This window comes from Sinocyclocheilus anshuiensis, unplaced genomic scaffold (assembly GCF_001515605.1).
Source record: "Sinocyclocheilus anshuiensis isolate Anshui unplaced genomic scaffold, SAMN03320099.WGS_v1.1 scaffold481, whole genome shotgun sequence".
Classification (NCBI taxonomy): domain Eukaryota; kingdom Metazoa; phylum Chordata; class Actinopteri; order Cypriniformes; family Cyprinidae; genus Sinocyclocheilus; species Sinocyclocheilus anshuiensis.
Window position 1 is genome coordinate 1,873,511 of NW_015539907.1, and position 20,218 is coordinate 1,893,728.

At 35.9% G+C, this 20,218-nt stretch overlaps 2 protein-coding genes across 2 annotated transcripts in view; one reads left to right on the forward strand and one right to left on the reverse strand.

Annotated features, from left to right (window-relative positions):
• sf3b3 (splicing factor 3b, subunit 3) overlaps positions 1 to 8,680 on the reverse strand; it is a 24,225-nt gene extending 15,545 nt beyond the window's left edge. The window contains exons 1-13 of the mRNA XM_016483222.1: positions 8,558 to 8,680; positions 7,825 to 7,944; positions 7,514 to 7,669; positions 7,256 to 7,426; positions 6,240 to 6,412; positions 5,646 to 5,787; positions 4,756 to 4,868; positions 4,395 to 4,496; positions 3,935 to 3,970; positions 2,267 to 2,370; positions 1,813 to 1,978; positions 1,385 to 1,480; positions 1,135 to 1,207 (exon numbers count right to left, since the gene is read on the reverse strand). Coding sequence (XP_016338708.1) covers positions 1,135 to 1,207; positions 1,385 to 1,480; positions 1,813 to 1,978; positions 2,267 to 2,370; positions 3,935 to 3,970; positions 4,395 to 4,496; positions 4,756 to 4,868; positions 5,646 to 5,787; positions 6,240 to 6,412; positions 7,256 to 7,426; positions 7,514 to 7,669; positions 7,825 to 7,894 — 1,402 coding nt within the window. The 5' untranslated portion in view covers positions 7,895 to 7,944; positions 8,558 to 8,680. The remainder of the gene's footprint in view (positions 1 to 1,134; positions 1,208 to 1,384; positions 1,481 to 1,812; positions 1,979 to 2,266; positions 2,371 to 3,934; positions 3,971 to 4,394; positions 4,497 to 4,755; positions 4,869 to 5,645; positions 5,788 to 6,239; positions 6,413 to 7,255; positions 7,427 to 7,513; positions 7,670 to 7,824; positions 7,945 to 8,557) is intronic.
• A 1,840-nt stretch (positions 8,681 to 10,520) lies between these two features.
• The window catches only part of LOC107686287 (CMP-N-acetylneuraminate-beta-galactosamide-alpha-2,3-sialyltransferase 2-like), a 29,566-nt gene continuing 19,868 nt past the window's right edge, over positions 10,521 to 20,218 (forward strand). Inside the window, exons 1-2 of the mRNA XM_016483223.1 lie at positions 10,521 to 10,850; positions 17,926 to 18,069. The gene's annotated coding sequence lies outside the window, so the exon portion shown is untranslated. The remainder of the gene's footprint in view (positions 10,851 to 17,925; positions 18,070 to 20,218) is intronic.

Consider the following 20,218-nt stretch of genomic DNA (forward strand, 5'->3'; position numbering starts at 1 on the left):
ATTTGTTTTTAAAAATCCGGCATTTACAGTGCATTAGATCCTGACAGTGCATGCTTGTGTGCATACGAGGACGGAGCGAGCGCGGGTTTGACTAGATGCATTTGGAGGTTATTACTCACGTCTCATTCGGCACAAATCCAAATGTTTCCATATTCGCAATGTATTTGAATGTTAAACTATTATTTATAATGTAAACTAGGCTTGTACTTTATGGGGTGTGTGCGCGTGAGGTGCCGGCGCGATCGAACAGCTGAAACATGAAACAAAAAACTTGTTTATGGAGCGCCGCGCACACTTCTGTTTTAAATCTGTTAGCTTAATTAAGCCAGATATAGTTTGCTTTGTTTTTTTGATGAAAACAAATTGTTATTTTTATTTAGGCCTATTGCTTACATAGGCTATACATTTTCCTTAAAGCATCCCATTTTGTCCCAGGGCTTGAAAACCTGTGCCTAGTTAGGTCCATGCAGAAACTTGATGCTCTTAGTTGTGGCATCACTGTTTAGTGACATCGTTGAATGCTCCGGGAAAAGGTATAGTCAGTGTCGGTCACAGCGCCTTTTAATTGCCATTTTGAATCCAGTAATTATTTATTTACAAATTATAAGCTCTGATTATGATAAGTGTGGTATAAAAGCTTTGTTTATTAGAGGAATATTTGGTTAGCTGGAAAATGTTACATCGCGACCATGCTTTTGGATGCCGTTCAAGCCAATATAGCCTACATTTATGCGGCTTTGTTCTTGGTCACGAATTTCCACAAATTCAATAATATTTAGGCATTGTTTCTTTTCCTAAATCCTCACCGTCTAACCCTCTAATTTCGCAGGTTTATTTTATTGTCATTCACTTTTTATCACTGTTTTCGCATCTTAAACGACTTAATCGACCATCGATAGCTTTAATCGATTGCATCTCTTATCGACAATTAATCGATCACCGATTAATCGTTGACATCCCTAGTTTAAATGCATTCCTAAATCATTTCCTTCCTTTCAGGAAAGTGACTTCGCGATAGTGACATGTCTAAATTCCTTTTTTTTTCTTCCAAAGAAATGCTTGCAGAAAAATCACTTCAAACATGTCTGCATAATTCATGTGCATGCATGCACTCTACATTAATGGGTCTTTTACCTTCTACATGTCTCCTGACAGTCCACACAGCATTGGGGTTACCGGGCAGTTCAGAGACAGCCATTTCTGAAACCTAAAATATCATGAATTCTTTAACACATCAAAATATAAATAGTCTGTGGAAAAACCTATAATCTAAACCGTAAAACCGCATAGAGTGCGAAGGACTTAATGCAGTGGGTGTCAAATTTCCATTTTGCAAGCATGTTGTGAAAGCTGCCACGGAAATGCAACTCCTAGCAACACAAACCTCCAGTCCATGTCTCAAAACTCTCAGTGTAGATCTGGGTCCTCTGCCACACGCCACATATAGCTGCGGGGTGTCTTCATTAGCCAAATCAGCAATCTGCAGTAGTTACAAAAAAAAAGGTTAGGTGACAAAAAAGGCAAATTCAACACTACTTGGAGAGGAATTTTGGAGTAGCTTTCTTCATTACATAAGTGAACTGATAGTACAAAGAGAAAAAAAATATATTTATATGCTTAATTACCCATACTGAAATCTGACTAAACACTCTGCAATTTGGTAACTACAAAACAAGCAGTTCAATACTGCAGTACATCTGCTCTAATGCCAACATGTAACCCCGCTTCCCGTCAGTAATTCCCAGCTTAAGTGTGAGCACAAAAAAAAAAGATAATTTATTAATCTTCACTGCAAAACACACATTCACACACCTGGCAGGACATGATGGGAGAAAGATTTTCTTGCTCGTCGACCAACACAAGGTTCTTAAGGGGGCGAGGTTGGAAAAAGAATGTGTCTCCCTCCTCCAAAGGCATGGCAGAGGAAAACTCTGGTTCGTCGTCGTCATCACCCAAGTGGGCAATCTGATACAGGTAGCTAACAAACAAAAGTTTTGGATTCACACTTCCAAAGCTATTTAGCACAATGTGTTCTACGGTGCAGATTAATGAAAAGCTTCAGGTTAAAGAGAACCCAAGAGAAGTATGGTTACACTGACACTACATAGGTTTCTGGTAACTGAAACTACTGCTCCCACATTCCTCCCTCTTATCAGCTGCTGTAATCTAGTTACTACTCTGAAACTTGGGGAAATGCCACCAAATCTGAGGTATTTCGTTATTTTTAAGTGAATGAAAGAATGTGCAAGACAGAAAAGGGACTTACTGGTTTCCAAACTCTGTAGCAACAAGTAAGAAGCCAGTCTTCAAAACACACATGGCTGTAGACACTGGGATGGTATCAAAATACTTCATCCTTATCTCAGTAACCTAAAATATGAATAGATATTCAATCCATATCACTTTCCAGCATTTCAACCTCTCATGTGTGTATTCTGACACCAGATCTCTCTCCTGTTCATTGGACACAGTCAATGTTATATTAGAGCTTTCACTTTAATCTATTTCCTTGTGAGCTTCATTAATAAAACCACTATGCAATGCTGCATTCTAGACATGTGCTGGTATTCGGTAATGCGCTATATCACGATAATGAACATGCAAGATATTGTTATCGTGGGCAGTTCAAAATACTGAGACCAATTATTTATTACAAATTATTCAGAATTTTGAATGCATTTTAAGAATACTTTTCCCATCAACTGGTCACAATGCACAACACCGCTGTATGCTGCATCAAAGACGCATGCGCACTCATGTAAACAAGCACAGATGAGAAGCGCATGGCAGAACGAGTGAGAGACGCTCTGGATGAAAGCGCACATTTACTCTCTGACAGCAGATGGAGTTAAACAGCAGAAATGCAGCTGTTACTCCGGAAACCCCGTAAACAAAGCAGCTGTGTTACTTTCTGTTTCTGAAACGTGCTTAAATGATTTAAATAGCCATTCAGATTTGTGTATTCGCTATGGTATTCATCACAGCGCCAAATACTTCAATTTTTTTAACTTGAGATATTTATTTTCAAACTTTTTTTACATTTTATTCTTGACTACAGCATGCCCTTAATATTGTTTGAAATTGTTTTGATTCTTTATTGTTCGGTAACAATTTACATTAGGGCTTCATTAGTTAAACTGCCAATGAAAAATACTTCTAAACATTCATTAAGCTTAGGTAATTCCAATATTTAATAACATGTTCAAATCAAAAGTTTATTTAATGAGCTAACATGAACTAGGAGCTGTATTTTAACAATGATTAATAACTTCTGTATCAAATGTAGCTATTGCTCATTGTTAATGTTAATGCATTAACTAAGGTTAACTAATGAGGTCTTATTGTAAAGTGATACCTATTGGTCTTTATAGTTCTTTTGCACTTTAATCTGTGTAAAAGTTATACTGTATTATGACAACACTCTGTACAACTAAATTTCAATATCGTGATAATACCATATACCATGATAAAAGCATTAGCAATTAATCGCAACGTGAAAATTTGATACCGGCATATCCCTACTGCATTCCATTCAAAGTCAGACAATGGATTCGTTTTGCAGGCATGCAATTTTCAGCAGAGGTTTTAACAGTTATTTACACATCTTTCTCTGCAAACATCTGCCTAATTGTATTAAAGTAGGAGAACTTTTCAATGCATTTTATTCACGTAAATTAAATATTCAGCATCAACTGTGTTCGGGTAATGTCATGCACCCACATTTCTTTAAAGCCTGGGTTGAAATTTTCCAAGTTGCAAATACAACTTCAAGGGGGTTTTACCTGAACATTTTAGGTTCGAAATTCAGACTTTCCGTGTTGAATTGAATACAGCAAAAGTAATTAATTAATGTAATTACACTTTGTTTCAACACCTTTGTACATCCATGAAAAAGAAACGGATGACAGTTGGGTTTTTAGTTCTATGCACTCACCATCTCCTCATCAGTTTCCAGAGTAACTTTAAAGATGTCTCCCTGTTCTGTCTGGGCTAGAAAGAAAAACATGGATTTGGTCTTGTGGGTGGCAGAGCAGACAAAGATCATGCCTCGCTCAGGATCATCCAAGTCATTCTGAAAGAGAAAAGCGCTGTGGTCACATCTCACATCTAACTAATGAGATCTTATTGTAAAGTGATACCTATTGGTCTTTATTAATTCTTTTGCACTTTAATCTGTAGAATTTTTTTTACTTTATACATTTGTGTATTGCTTTATTGTATTTAAATGTTCAGTTACAAGAAAAAAGTTATTAAACCTGTTATACTGTATTATGACAACACTCTGTACAACTAAATTTCAATATCGTGATAATACCATATACCATGATAAAAGCATTAGCAATTAATCGCAACGTGAAAATTTGATACCGGCATATCCCTACTGAATTCCAGATGTCTCCCTGTTCTGTCTGGGCTAGAAAGAAAAACATGGATTTGGTCTTGTGGGTGGCAGAGCAGACAAAGATCATGCCTCGCTCAGGATCATCCAAGTCATTCTGAAAGAGAAAAGCGCTGTGGTCACATCTCACATCTGTGTTTAATTTATTCAGTAAACACAATGACTGAGAACTAAACCATACGAGGTCAAAACGAATATTAGGATCAGAGATCTTTATGTGTCTCCAGTTAAATAGTCAGAGAAGAGACATGAAAAGCTCATCATTTCAATACTAATAGCGGTTTAGACTTCTCAAGGTGATGTTTAGTTGATTGTGCTCAAACAGAAACGCAAAGGGGAAGACCGCACAAACTCACCCTTCTGCGTGGGATTGGGCAACGGATGTCTGGTTGGTCTCCAAAGTTTTTGTAGGTGATATAGTTCTCAGAGCAAATGAGCACACCACTGGGACCATCCGAACCACCAGGAACTACGACGCACAGGGGAAAAGGTCAGATTAGCACAAACTCATAAGACACTTAGCTACATTTTTTTCCTCTGAAAGCAAAACTTTCTTTGCTGAGTCCAGGAAGATCAGTTATCAAAACAATCTCTTCACCAAACAGTCAGAGAAGAGACATGAAGATATTCATCATTTCTGACACAACGCAACAAAGAACATTACTGGTAATCTACTGTTCAATAGTTTGGGGTCTGTAGGATTATGTTTTTGAAAGAAAATCTTATGCTCACCAAGGCTGCATTTACTTCATTAAATTACACAGTAAAACCACTAATATTGTGAAACATAACTTTAAATGTTTCCCATTTCAATATTTTCAAATGTTATTTATTCCTGTGATGGCAAAGCTACATTTATAGCAGACATTACTTCAGTGTTCAGGGTCACATGATCCTTCAGAAATCATTCTAATATGAAGATTTTCTGCAAAAAAAATTTACGTTTATTTTTGTTCAGGATTCTAATGATGAATAAAAGGAGCATTTATTTGAAACAGAAATCTTTTGTATTAATCTTTACTGTCGCTTTTGTTCAATTTAATAACATTTGCTAAAAAAAATCTTACTGACCCCTAAGCAAATTTAGAATCACACTATTTTTTTTTACACCAATTATCTCAACCACAATTATGGTGAAATAAGTGCTAGATAATAACTGTGTTGTGCTAAAGGTATTGCAAAATTGTCTATCTTGTGAATCCTTATCTAGCATTTTGACATCTTTACATTCTAGAAAGATCAGAACCTGTGATGAGGAAGTTGCCGTGTTCCTCCAGTGCCTCGCTGTACTTGCGCACCACATGGTTGAGGCCCAAGTCCAACTCATAGAAGGTCAGAGTCTGCTGTGTGTTTGCCGCAGCCTCTCCGGTGGGATCATTATCGGCCTCCTGCAAAAACATTTAAAACTATAGGTTAGAGAAATGTCACCTAACTGATTATATTTGTAAAACCATGAAAAACCAGGATGGCATTGGCTACATGCAAAAACACCCCAATCTGTAAAGAATCTGTGTTCCTTAAGCTAGCTGCTTGTGTTTACATCCTAGGCAACTTAGCAGTGGTCAGGCCACCAACGTGAATCTTATTCCACTAGTTCAGTGGTTTGACCTTTTTGACTCAAAGGCCCACCACTGTCCAACACAATATTCGAAGACCACCCTCATATAGGCTAAGATATTTCTGGTTTTGTGATTAGCATTTTTCATTTAGATTAGAATTTTAATTTGTTACTATAAATTTAATATTTTAGCTACTTTTAAGTCATCCTGCAGTCCCCTTGGGAGGTTTCAGACCCTAGCCCTCAGGTTGAAAGCCAATGCACTACAAGAAAGCCACTGACCTCATAGTCCATCTCCAGGCAGGCAAACATAGGGTTCTCAAACCCCACATCCACACCAACCACATGGTAAACAAGTGTATTAGCCTTGTGGGCCTCTAGAGGGGAGGAGATGGTAAGGCGGGCAGCTGCATCTCTGTTCAGGATGTATACCAACTTCTGCTTCTCTATGGCACCTAAGAAAATGGAATGTGGATAGTAAAAATGCGAGAACAATTTTCAATTAAAGGAATAGTTCACCCTAAACTAAAAATTTACTCCAGTCCATCAATGAATGTCTCGTGAAGCTAAAAGATGCGTGTTTTAGGCAACAAATCCATCACTAAGGCATTTTAACTTTTAACCGTCACTTCTGGCCAAAATATTAGTTCATAATAATGTTTCCTCCACCATAAAAAGCCAATCCTGTTGTCCTTTCACATCAAACGGTCACTTCTGGCAAAAATTCTAGTCAGTAATAATGCATCCTCCACTGGAAAAAGTCCATCGTCTGTTATCCTCTTAAATCAAAACCCACTGACATATTTGGTTAGAATGGTTTTGGAACATATTCACTTGTAAACGGTGCTTGATTTTGCTATTGACTCAGACAAGATGACTTTTTCACTGAATATAGCAATATGATGGATACAGGACTCATATTTTAGCTGGAAGCAAAGGTTTGAAGTTAAAAACGTCTTTACAAACATAGTTTTTCACTTCACGAAATGTTAACTGACGGACTGCAGTCATGTTGATTACTTCTTGACTATTGTGATGGTTTATCAGCTGTTTGAACTCTCATTCTGATGGCAGCCATTCATTGCAGAGCATCCGTTGGTGAACAAATTATATAATGCAAAATTTCTCCACATTTGTTCTGATGAAGAAACAAACTCAACTACATATTGAATAGCCTGTGGGTGAAAACATTTTCAGCAAATTTTAATTTTAGCAAACAATTCCTTTAACTGCTATCCTAATGCATGTCAAACTGCTACAACCTTGTAGTCTTTACTACATAGAGTCTGTAGCTTTACCTATCATAAGAGCTCTGCCCTTTGGGTCCACAGCGAGGAACTGCCCTGGCACGATACGCCTGCAGCCGCTCTTGCCGAATGTCTCCTGGTGTATCTTTTCAAACATGTTTTTGGAAGGATGGTACTCCAAGATCACAATTCGGCCAGAGTCACTTCCAACCACAACATAGTCTATCACAAGGTGAGAGACCCATAAGAATTAATCAATCTCCATACATATGATCTATGCAAAACAACAATTTGAACCAAGTTACTAACCTTTAGTTCCACCTGTCAACCTGAAAGCCATGAGGGATCGGATAACACCAAATACCTCCATAGTAAGCAGCGTGTGGACCTTCCCCGTGTTGGCATCAGGACGCAGCAGTTCCAGAATTTTCCCACGGGAAACAACAATCTCCTGCAGCTTAGTTCCTAGTAAAAAAGGAACACCAAAGATTTAAAAATCATTCTTAATTCTCAACACTTCAAAATAAAATGCAACACTATTCTTGCAGTTACCCTAGCAAAAATAAGTAAAATACACTGCATTTAAGAAACCACCCAGGAAGTGTTGTTTTGTGATATACCTGAGAAGTTGCCATGGATGGCATGGGAGATGCCAGTTGCCCGCTGCAGGGTCAGGTTGTACAGAAACATGGCTGCTGTGACTGGACCTTCAGGCTCAGGACAAAGAGCTTAACCAACACCTACAAGCAAGTCATACAGACATTGTATAAGCATCAAAGTTAAAGGTGAGGACAGCAAAACGACTTATAAGGCAAAAACTAGTGTTCATTTCATCTAATTAGCACAGAAACATTACATTTAACATTACGCAAAAAGCACTGCATTAGGTACAAATACGTTCCATATATGGTCTTATGTTAACTTTAACAATGCTGATGCTCGGAAAATAAATATGTTGGATTTTAAACAACGTTTAGGGTAATCATTTTGTATTTTCATTAGTAGCTCTATGGCAAATCAAATGTGTGTAGGACAAACTGAACTCTGCACAGTGAGAGCAAGTTTTTAGAGTTTCACTTTGGATCGTTCGTCGAGTTACAACATGCATGGAAGAAAAAAAAATCGCTAATAAGTGTTCTTGTAACTTTACATAATGTAACACAAAACCAGCACATAATCTATAGCAAACGGCGCTTGAATTTGCAAGCGTTAGTCCAGTTGTCCATTCATCTTTAGCCGGTCGGCTAACAAACTTTATAGTCAAAATTAAGGTTACTACTATAATTTCCGAAAACAAATTTTAGTATAACAAAGAAATATGGGTTATTTGCGAAATGTATGAAAACTATTTACCGAATTAGCAACCAGGATGTTGTAGATTTTAATCAGATGAGAAACGTATATATTTCATTGGCCTGGTCCCTCTTTATTTCAAACGGCGCTGGAACGACAGAGGGCCTCCCAGTTCTGTGGCGCACATCAGTGTTGTCCAAATACATGCCTGAGCGAAAAGATCGACCTCAAAAAGAGAATTGGTAGAAACGTGCTATAAAAACGACATTTCTGTTTTTCATATTTTCTCATTTTTATGGAATATTAGTTTATTCAGTTCTAACTGTTAAGTTTGACTGAAGTAAAATATGTGAAAGAACAGATTTTGAAATGTAACATACATTTACCACGTTAACCCTTTTTTTTGCCAAAGTATTATAGTTACTGTTACTACAATAAAAATGGTAACGTTTATTGACTAAGGACTTTAAATGAAACAAAAAGAGAAATTAAACAAAGTGGTCGAACGATTCTGAAAGCTTTTGGACTGTCTGAAGGAGGTCCCATAATGATCTAACCGATGATTTTTGGTTCAATGTTAATAAAGACGAATTTGGTTTTGTAATAGAGCGCAAAATTATTTTTTTAATGTATCGTCTATAAAATGGCATCACATTCTTTTGAAAAGAAAGCACTCGACGTTTTAACTCTCTCACACTTTCTTTCTTTTCTTTAGCATGTGCACTGTGGTTACGGAAATTCCAGAAAATAACCACATAACGTTACCGTAAAGGCAAACTGTTTCATTTTTTCCATTACAGTTTAAAACGATGACCAAATTTATATAACTACCATTATTTTTTAGTTTGAAATGGCAAGAGATTTAAATATCTCAACTACCCTTTTACAGCTTCAATATGTTTAAGTAGATTTTACAGTGTCTGCTTTTTTTTTAGTGTCAAATAATGTTTTTAGTTGAATGTTTATTTTATTTTTGTTAAAATTTTTTAGTAATTAATAGTGTTTTTGTATTGTTTTTGTTTGTGAATTTTTCTTTATATTTGTATTATTATGTTTATTACAATCAATTGCGAGGCAAAAAAAATGATTTTTGCTTATTTTTTAATTGAATTTAATTAATTAATTTATTTATTATATTGTTTTCATTGATGCTTTGGCAATATTTTATGTAAAAACATCGTGCCAAATCGTTCCTAATTAACGAAGTTTCCCAGCTGTAAAATTAATAAAAATAACGATCGCAGATCTAATCACATGCTACTTATTTTTCTCTGTCATTTACGATCAAATACATTGATTTTAAAAGTGTGTTTGAAGCTCTAAAGTTTACACATGTACTTTTAGTGGCTCTGTCGCTATAGTGCAAGTAGCATGTACAAGCATTTTCACAATGCGGCAGTATTGCATCAACTGAGACTTGTCTGGAATGCACTTTGAGAATTCATTCCATATAGAATGCCACGTAAATAAACCATACATGAGGGAGAATAACAGCCTGCAAGGTACACATACGTTTTATACCGTATCTCAATATTATAAAAAGTAATTTATGTGTCTGTTGGTTGTACAAAAGTTTTTTTTTCTTTCAGAACAGTGATTAGGCCTACGTTTAACAACAGATATGAATAGACGAGAAACATATATAGAATACATTTATATATAGAGAAAAAATATATATCTTATAAGTTGTGGACAGTTTGACTTTATAGTTATTCTCCGAGCATCCTCAATCACAGCACTTAGCGGTCCGCTGTTAATACCATCTGTTCCAAATGCATCATGGGAAATGTAGTTAAAAAAGGCGTTGGAATCTCACGCAACACCTGACACCACCTCACACCACTTTTCTGGTGTCGCGTATATAAATGCATAAGAAAACATGTATTGGGTTAGTCGCTCAAATAAATGAACAAACAAAATAACGGTTCGCAGTTTAGCGATAAATAATTTAAAGAACTACACATCCCAGTAGACGGTTAACGCGATTGGAGAATTTGGGGTGAGGGTGTCTTGTTGAGCGGGGGCAACACACAGGGTCTACACGCAGCATTGTGAGAATTACATTGTTGCACATTATCCTTGGAGACGATCAAATAACGGACAGCAGGATAAAATCCTAGTGCACAACTGCATCAGAATACTACGTGGACGCTGGAAACGACCACCGGCAGAGCATTGATGTGAATAATCATGTGGAAGCTGAATGCTGTTCATTTAGTGCAACATCTACAACAGTCTGCAGAAATTTACATTCCAGAGAGGAGGTGAAGTGGGTGTCTTTACGTCCAAAAACTGCCCCAGCTTTAAGAATACACCACGATGAAGTGTTATGCATCCTAAGAGGCATTGCAAGGTAAGGAAAGCATGAGCTTCATAAAATTTGTCATTTGTGTCCATTGTGTGAAATATAACCTGTTGTGGTCAATGCTTATGTGGGTTTCAGTCCATTAATGTCTCACCCCTCCTTTTTTATTTTTAAAGCAGATAGTCCCAGATTGTGTAGCTAGAGTGGTCCCTGACCCACACCATGCATAGATGCATTGTGTCCCATCTCATTTATGTGAGGGTCTCATTCCACTCTGAACCCACCCTTACCGATCTGCCAGCGTTGCTTAGATACAGGAAAGAAAGAGGGGTAGTAAAGGATTTTCTCGGGGGTTGATGTGATGGGGTGACCTAATCAAGTCTTTGTCTCAACCTTATGCAGTTTATTCAAAGTAGACACAGCTCAACTTCAAAGATGTGGATGTTAACTCAATAAAGTGAAATCAAATAAGCAGTATGTTGACCAGAAAGACAACCAAAATGTATTAAAGATCTATTAACCCATCCTATTTTCCTTTTATCAGGGAAGCTTATGGCAAAAGTGCAGGATTTCCTTCCCATTTTACAGACTGAGTAGAATCACTATAACTTAACATATTTAACATGACTGTACTGGAATTTAAACACCACTTGTGCATTAATAAACCATGTGCTTTAAAGATTTTCATAGATTTCATAGGTTTTAGCAGACAAGCATTTTCCATGCCCTTTTCACCAAAGAACTACATATGGTTAGATCAGTTATGACAGGTAAACTTATAGTTATTAATGTTTATTAAGCTAGATATAAGATTGAAATGTGTGTGTTTTTTTAATTTATCATATGTAAAAATTCTGGCTATATTGAATAAGCTGCACCTATTTAAAAAAATATTAACTATCACATACTAATAATACAATATGATCCAAGTTATACTCAACTATAGGTCCTAACTGTTTAAGGTTTAATTACATGTTAGTTTATTTACTAGTATCTGAATTCTATTCTGTTATATATGAAACAAAAATAATTTTGGTAGATCATTGTAAGTGGCTCTTTTTCTGTAACGTTGAGGCTATTTTGTGGTGATTTAAATGCTATATCACATAATATCTCACTGTAAACAGCTTCTGCTGCAACACTTCATTAATTTCTGATTCTGTCATGACATTCAGTTTGCCCTTTGCTAATTGGTCTCTTTTCAGTGACTAAATTTGAGAGGACAGTTGCTGTTTGGAGTAATTGCAGGACTCTGGTGATAGGGCTCTTTTTTTATTTGAAGAAATGTCACTGAAAAAATGTTTTACTTTAAAACAGTTTTCACTGCTTGTAAATTTCACACATAGGCCTAATTACAGGAAATGACAAGTAACACATTGAATTAAACATTAAATTTTGAAGTAGAAAGACTGAAGTAGTATTTCCTTGTATAACCCCCGACCCCCCAAAAAACATTTTATTTATTTATATATTTATTTTACATTGACATAGACACATGCGGTCAAAATAAATCTGTTTTGCAGCTCACTGTGGTTATCAGTTCACAACAGAGCAAATGGCCAAGCTCAAGTTGAGTTTAATATGAGCAGTAATTTTTCCCAAGGCATAATGGAGGACCATCTATTTCTTATTATATCTGCCGCGACATTATGCAGAGCGACTCAGTGCTGAAACCATATAATGAATAAATCATTGCATTGAATATTTTAATCACCTGATGTGTTTCTTAAACACGCATGTCCTTGAGTTGAAATTACAGTTTGAACTATTCAAATGTCACTAAGAGAGGATACAGAAAATAACTTTGCATATTGAGATAGTCTGTAAACTTGTCTTGTTTGAGCAACTACTCTACTTGACAGATGTTCATCATCTTCTGTAACTAGGCTAACATAGTACCCGGGGAATTTCAGGAGCCAGCAGAAGTCCTGCTGACTTAGCCTTAACTAGGTTAACACTGCGTACAGAGCGAGCACGCTGTCAAAGAGTCACATATGAGAGCTTTTAAATAGGTTACTCTTTGGGAAACCTTTTTCGATCAGGGATTTAAATTGGTTAATTCACAGAGCTTTGACAGCAGGGTTACCTGAAATTCACTTCTATCAACCTAAATAACTCAACTCAGCATTTACAGTTACAGCACTTGCAACATTTTACCATTATGTTTGCATCTTAATTTGGAGATCACATGGATTATACAGAAAATAACAAATAGGGCACCTGCTGCTGAACACACTATTTGTCTGTAGATCTGTATTCTTGTGTGTGTGGTGTGTGTGTGTGTGTGTGTATGTGTGTGTGTGTGCGTGTGCATGCATGAGTTCTCTGGGTTTATCTTTCCCTGAGAGACCTGCTCCCAAACCCAAACAGATGGAAGACTTTTCTTTCAGATGCTCATCATATCAGATCACTGAAATTGTAATGGTTTTTACAAACAGTAACAGTCCCAAAATATATTTTTGAGTTCAGACTAGACAGGAAGGAAACATGACACTCTCAGCTCTCACTGTTTAACCTTTGTGCTGTGCTAAAAATCCAAATTTGGCGTTCCCTGTCCAAAATGATTGGCCTTTTAAAAATTGCTTGTAAATTTTTAATTATGCTATATTATCACCAAATCTTGGATTCAATCTTTTCGTCAGCTTCTTTTCTTTTAATTAGTACAGGTTTGGTATTTCTTATTGGAACTAATTGGTCTTAGGCCTCATTGATCTGAGCTTATGTAACTTTGAGTGACAAAAGCACAATTTGTGGATAATTTTGGCAATGTTCACATAATTAAAAGAAAACAAGTCAATAAAAAGATTGAATCCAATGTTTGGTAATAATATAGCATAATGAGATATTTATAAGCCATTTTTTTGTAGGCTGGTCATATTTGACCAGGAACACTAGTGTAAAAAATACAAAAACAAACATAATTTTTGGATAAATTTGGCAGTGTTCACTCAAAAACTGTGCTAATTAAAAGAAAACAAGTCAATTCGAAGATTATATCCAATATTTAGTAATGTTTACTTGTTTGTTTCAATTAGTAAAGGTTTGGTATTTCTTATTGGAACTAACTGGTTGTATAGGCCTCATTGATCTGAACTTATGCACCTCAGTTATTTGTGGATAATTTTGGCAATGTTCACTAAAAAACTGTGCTAATTAAAAGAAAACAAGTATTTTCTAAGTCCAATATTTGGTAATAATATAACATAATAAGAAATGTATAAGCAGTTTTTGTAGGCTGGCCATGTTTGACCAGGAACACCAGAAGTGTACAAATGTGGCAAAATCCAAAAAAAAGTACAAAAATCATAATTTGTGAATAAATTTGGCAATGCTAACTCAAAAACTGTGCTAATTAAAAGAAAGCAAGTCAATAAGAAGATTGAATCCAATATTTAGTAATAATACACCATAGCAAGACATTTATAAGCTATTTTTTGTTGATCACTTTTGCCCAGGAACACTAGAATAAAGTTGTTATACCCTCTGTGAGAGAGGTTATGGGTTTTAGTCCAAAGCGATAACATTAACTAGCATTTCATGTTTGGGAAACAGAAAATCCGGGTCAAAATGACTGAAACACAACACGAATGTTAAGCACATTAGATTGATTAGATTATTGCAGTTTGACTTTGAGCAAGCGCACACATCTGTAGCTTACCTCATTTACTAATTGTAAATTAATCCAAATTAAATGTTAACAAAATAGCTCTAGGGTTTATTCTAATTTTGGAAGTTGACAGATTTCGGAAAGGTATAATAGACGACATACAACCTTTCAATCTGTCATTGCAGCACTTTCATGACATCCGGATATAGTGTGAGCAACATTTCAAGTAAGGGTTAACTGTGCCAGTAATGTGGTGTTCTGGAGCCAGCGTTGCCCCTGGTTTTCTTCTCGATCGATGGGCTCTGTGACAGGCCTTGGCATCTGGGCCCAGTCTAGGTGGCCTTAGAGGATCTCTACTGGATGAGTGAGGGAGAGAGAGACCTTTCTGAGCACAGGAGAAGAAATACTTTGTCACACAGGGAAAGTGATGAAAAACATAATTAAAAGAAGACGGCACAGAAAGAATGATTGAGAGAATAGAGAGGTAGGATAGAGAAAATGGCCACAGTAGGCTGAAAGCACATCTTTTTCTGTACTTGCCAGATAGAAAGAGATACTGTAGATAGAGGTACAGCCACAGATGCATGGATAATTCATGAATATGCTACAGGGAGAGATGTGAGGCGTCAAACCTGTGCAACAGAGACAAGGTCAGTGAGGAGCGGGTAATTGAGGTCCACATATTGACCACATATTGTATTAATCTGTGAGCTTTTAAGGAAGACTTCAAATTTCTTCTCAAAAGTTCATAGTTTAAATCACTGCAAATAAAGAAAGAAAGAAAACGTGATGCACCATATTAAAATGATGGCAAATACAGGTAAGATGATAATTATTTCTAAATCACTATTAAAATATATTAGATGTAAAAGAAATAAACTGTATGAAACAATTTTAAAATGCTACAAATGAACTGAACAATGTACAGTATGAAAAATTAATATTTTGACATTTGCTATTAATTAGAAAATATCACTTTTAAATTTGTTTTCCTATAAACAGATTAAAAAAACATATTTAGAAGAAACTAACATTTTCTTCAGAAGCAAACATTTTTGATTTTAAAGAATATTCTTGGATAAATTTTGTCAGCGAATATTTGACTTATTTTAAGCATAAACCTCACTCAAATTAATATTTTATTTCTTATTTTCCATCAGCCAATATTTGCGATGTTGAGGTCACTTGCTTCACCTGTGCTGATGCCAGAAATCAAAGTCAATGTTCCTGAATAGGACCTTACACACACACACACTGGCTTTTAGAGCCTGAAGCAGAGATGGGGGTGCTGAGTCAGACACTTGGGCTGCAGGGCAGCTGCAGCTGTCACGGCTCCCACGGCACACAAACACAAATTTCTGGTGAGGCAGTTTATGCGAGAATAAGACATGGTGACTGTACCATCCATCGCTGCTGTTATAAACAGATCTCTCCTGTCTCTCCTATACAAGCGTTTTGAACTCCTAGTTCTGCATGATGTGTTTGCTGCTTCTTTGAGATGATTTCTGCTCTGATTTACATTCTAAGATCGAGAGCTACCGAATTTCCCAGGCCTTTGAGATCCATAAGGGCTGTTTTCTGCAGCATCGTAGAGATGTATCTGTGATTGCTCATAATAGATCAGCTTCTGCTGGACATGAAGGACATGACTGGTGGCATCCCCTGTGGATCTGGTTTGTCCAGAAAGGCATGATGAAAGGTCAACAGTTGCTCCAGGAGAATGCGACTCATTGCCTTTGGGCACAAATACAATTCAAGGGTATGGATTGCTTAGCTGTATGCTGTTAACTGATCCAGTGGATCTAAAATGGATATGAAATACATTCTCAGAGTTAAAAGAAAGTGTTTGCAACTGTCAAATCAGATGGCACGAAATGTTTTTATGTTAGATTGTTATAAATTTGGTAAGAAATGTTTTTTAGACGCTTTTTATCTGTGCCCAAGATAATTGTGACATTAAGTTAATCAGGCAGAAACTTGTTTGGATGAGTCAAAATAGCACCTAAGGTTATATCTAGTTTTACTTTCATGTTAGGTGCACAAGGCTAAATTAATTTTCCCGTGAGAGGGTATAAAATAAGACAAAACAGAAAAAAATAATGAAATAAAAATGCGATAGCCAGTATTTCCTGAGAGGCAGAATGGGAAATAAACACGATTGAAGCTGAAGGCTATGCATAAAATCAATTTGAGACTTGAATTTGATTAGAGAGGCAGGCATCTCTCATTTCATTTTCCGTCATTTTAGTTTGAGGCTTGAAGCTCAAGTGGAGTGAAAGGTTATATTTTTTTTCTGTGATTAGTGTGACTCTAATCATAAAGCTATGAGATGTTTTTTGTGATGCAGAAACTGTAGTAGCCATAAGGCACTTTAGTTAAAAAGTTTCAATTTTCAAATCAAGTTCTGTATTGTGAGCTCAGTTTGGGATTATTTATCTGAAGAATAAATTCTTAGAGAATAAATCTGAAGAATGATTGATGACGTACACCAGCATTAAAAGAGGTCAGAATGATGGCCCGTTTATTATTAGGCCACATTCCCAGAAATTAAATGCAATTCCTTTAGCAATTACAAAATGTGACCCTGGACCACAAAACCAGTCATAAGGGTCAACTTTTTGAAACTGAGATTTCTGAATAAATACGCTTTCCATTGATGTATGGTTTGTTAGGATAGGACAATATTTGGCCGAGATACAACTATTTGAAAATCTGGAATCTGAGGGTGCAAAAAAAATCTAAATATTGAGAAAATCGCCTTTAAAGCTGTCTAAATGAAGTCCAAAATCAAAAAATTAAGTTTTGATATATTTACAGTAAATATAAATATGTAATTTATAAATTTACAAAATATCTTCATGGAACATGATCTTTACTTCATATCCTAATGATTTTTGGCATAAAAGAAAAATTGATCATTTTGACCCATGCAATGTATTTTTGACTATTGCTACAAATATAGCGACTTAAGACTGGTTTTGTGGTCCAGGGTCACAAATGTCGACTGAACATAGAATCATTGAATGAAAGCTTCTGAGCTGGAAAGCACATTCCGCTGACACCAGATTACATTGGACGAAAATGTTGATTTAAATAGCTAAATCATAATTTTAGTCTACTTTTTAAATGAAAAAAAAAAAACACAAGACACAATAATCATACTTTTTCCCCAGAGAGGCCTAACAAGCAATAATGTATCCAGCTTTAAAAGGGTTTAATCCATTAAACATGAAATTAGATTAAGCCTTAGGGCCAAGCCGTTGAAAATTACTATTTTATGATTAGATTAATCCTCAGCCGGCGAGAGAGTGCATTATTTGTCAGTACATTAACCCTAGAGTCACTGGACAGGCATCGGTTTCCCTCTCTGCTTCCAATCTGATCACAGACAGCACAAAACTGCCATCGACTGTTGAATATGTAAGAACAACCTGTCCAGCAGCGAGTCGGAGAGAATGCAAGCCCACCCAGTATGTGAATGTCTGCTCTTCTCTTTCAATTACATTTCCATTGCAGCCAGCTGTGAGGTTTCGTTGCCAAGGCAACTCAGACACCCACTCTGCAGTGTTCGGCTCACCCTTGCTGAGCAGGCACATTGGTCAAGACTCACTAAAAGCGACCGAACAACAAAAGAGAGAGGGAAAGAAAGAGTAAGCTAAGGTCAGTGGATGTTTTTGTGTGTGATACCTGTGTATGGCTGAAGAAGGAAGAAATGGAGAATTTGGTGGCAGTGTTATCGTCTGAATTTGTCCTAGAGAATGTATTGCAAGCATGCGTTTGTATATGTATGGAGTCAAGAATCCGAGTAATAATGTTTTGAGCGCAACAGTCATGTTTAGATGTGTTGACCAGAAGCTAATAATAATGGTTACATATCTCAGCTGCCTGCTGTTTGTTGTGAGTCTAGCAACTGGCTTTATAAATGAGAAGACTGTCATTTTGAGATATTGGATGGGGTAGGAGGATGTGATGCTTGGTGAGAAAATGAAGCATGAATTGAATAGACGGGAGCATAATTCAGCTTTAAGAGGATTTTGCCTTTCATTTGAGATTTTATAGCCTATATATATATATATATGGTGTGCTGACTTCCATACTTTTTTTAGACAGTGCTATATAAGTGCATCACACTTATATGCTGGTCCTTAGTAAACCACGCTCTTAACATTTTTACTTTACAAAGGTGGCTCTCAAGATTCACAGAGGTAGCATAAATTTATGTAAACAAAAATAACACATGACAATCAGTTCAGTTACATGAATTTTGAAGCCTGTACACAGAACAATTAATAAAAATGTGAAAGTATAAATAAAAATACAGCTAAATGATTAACTTTTTATTAAACACAAAAGTTTACAGGTTAGAGTTCACTATGAGGCAGTGTTGGGGAGTAATTACATGTAACGGAATTACGTAATTTCATTACAAAATAAATGTAATTGTAATCAGTTACAGTTACTGACAAAAAAATGTGTTATTAAATTACAGTTACTTATGAAAATGTTAATGATTACAAAGGGGGTTACATCTGAATTGTTTCACCCACACCCACATACAGATTTAATTGACTTCTTTCATAAATTGCAGTGACTGCTCTAAAATATGAGACACCAATGTTTCAGGAATGTAGGACACGAAATAGCACACATGCTTATTCGATAACTTTCTATTTGGGTTTATATATGCTTTATTTTAATCATAAATTATATATGAACAGATAATCCGTTTTTTTTTTCCCCAAGGCATTGTTAGATGCCAGTGTTTCCTGTCATAGATATGCAAAGATTTGATTTCAAAAACAGTGTCATTGCTAACTATTAAACTATTTATTTTTATGATTTTATGTCTATTTAACCTCAGAATGATCTCAAAGTAAAAAAAGGTGCTAAAGTTTGATTTTGTGGTGGCTATGCTTTAAATTAAATTATTGTAATCTTAATTCAAGTAATAAAGTATTTTGAAAGTCTGACAGTAATCAGTGTTTAGAACTGTAAGGTTAACCCATGTCTGGTTTAAATGTTTGCATGATTAACAGTTGAAAATATTACAAATTTAGCAAAGTTATCAAATGTAATCAGTTACATTTCTTTTAATAAAGTAATTGAAATAGTTACACTACTTATTACATTTTAAATAGGGTAAAACTTGTAATCTGTAACCTGTTACATTTCTAAAGTAACCTTCCCACACTGCTATGGGGTAGCCATAGTATGGACACTATATCGTCATAATATCGACAAACCATAAGTAGGCCTACTGTAATTATTTGTCATGTTGTGATACACTTGCACATCCGAAATATATTACAAAAAGCGTTATAATTTTTTTAACTGCAAAAGACAAAACTCAACCAATTGCTCCCATGAAAAAAATATATATATTGAATTTTTTGAATAATATTTAATAATTTGCACACTGTAGGCTACATATCATCCACTCACTGAGGAAGTTTTATTAACAACATTTTAAGTTTAAAGGGTTAGTTCACCCAAAAATGACAATTCTGTAATTAATTACTCACCCTCATGTCGTTCCAAACCCGTAAGACCTCCGTTCATCTTCGGAACACAAATTAAGATATTTTTGATTAATTCTGACAGCTCTCTGACCCTCCCATAGACAGCAAGGATACTACCACGATCAACGTCCAGAAACGTAGCAAGGAGATCGGTAAAATAATCCATGTGACATCAGGGGTTCAACTGTAATATTAAGAATACTTTTTGTGCGCAAAAGAAAAAAAAACTACTTTATTCAACAATTCGTCTCCTCCGCGTCACCCTGTAGCGCCATTTTGGAGAATATCAG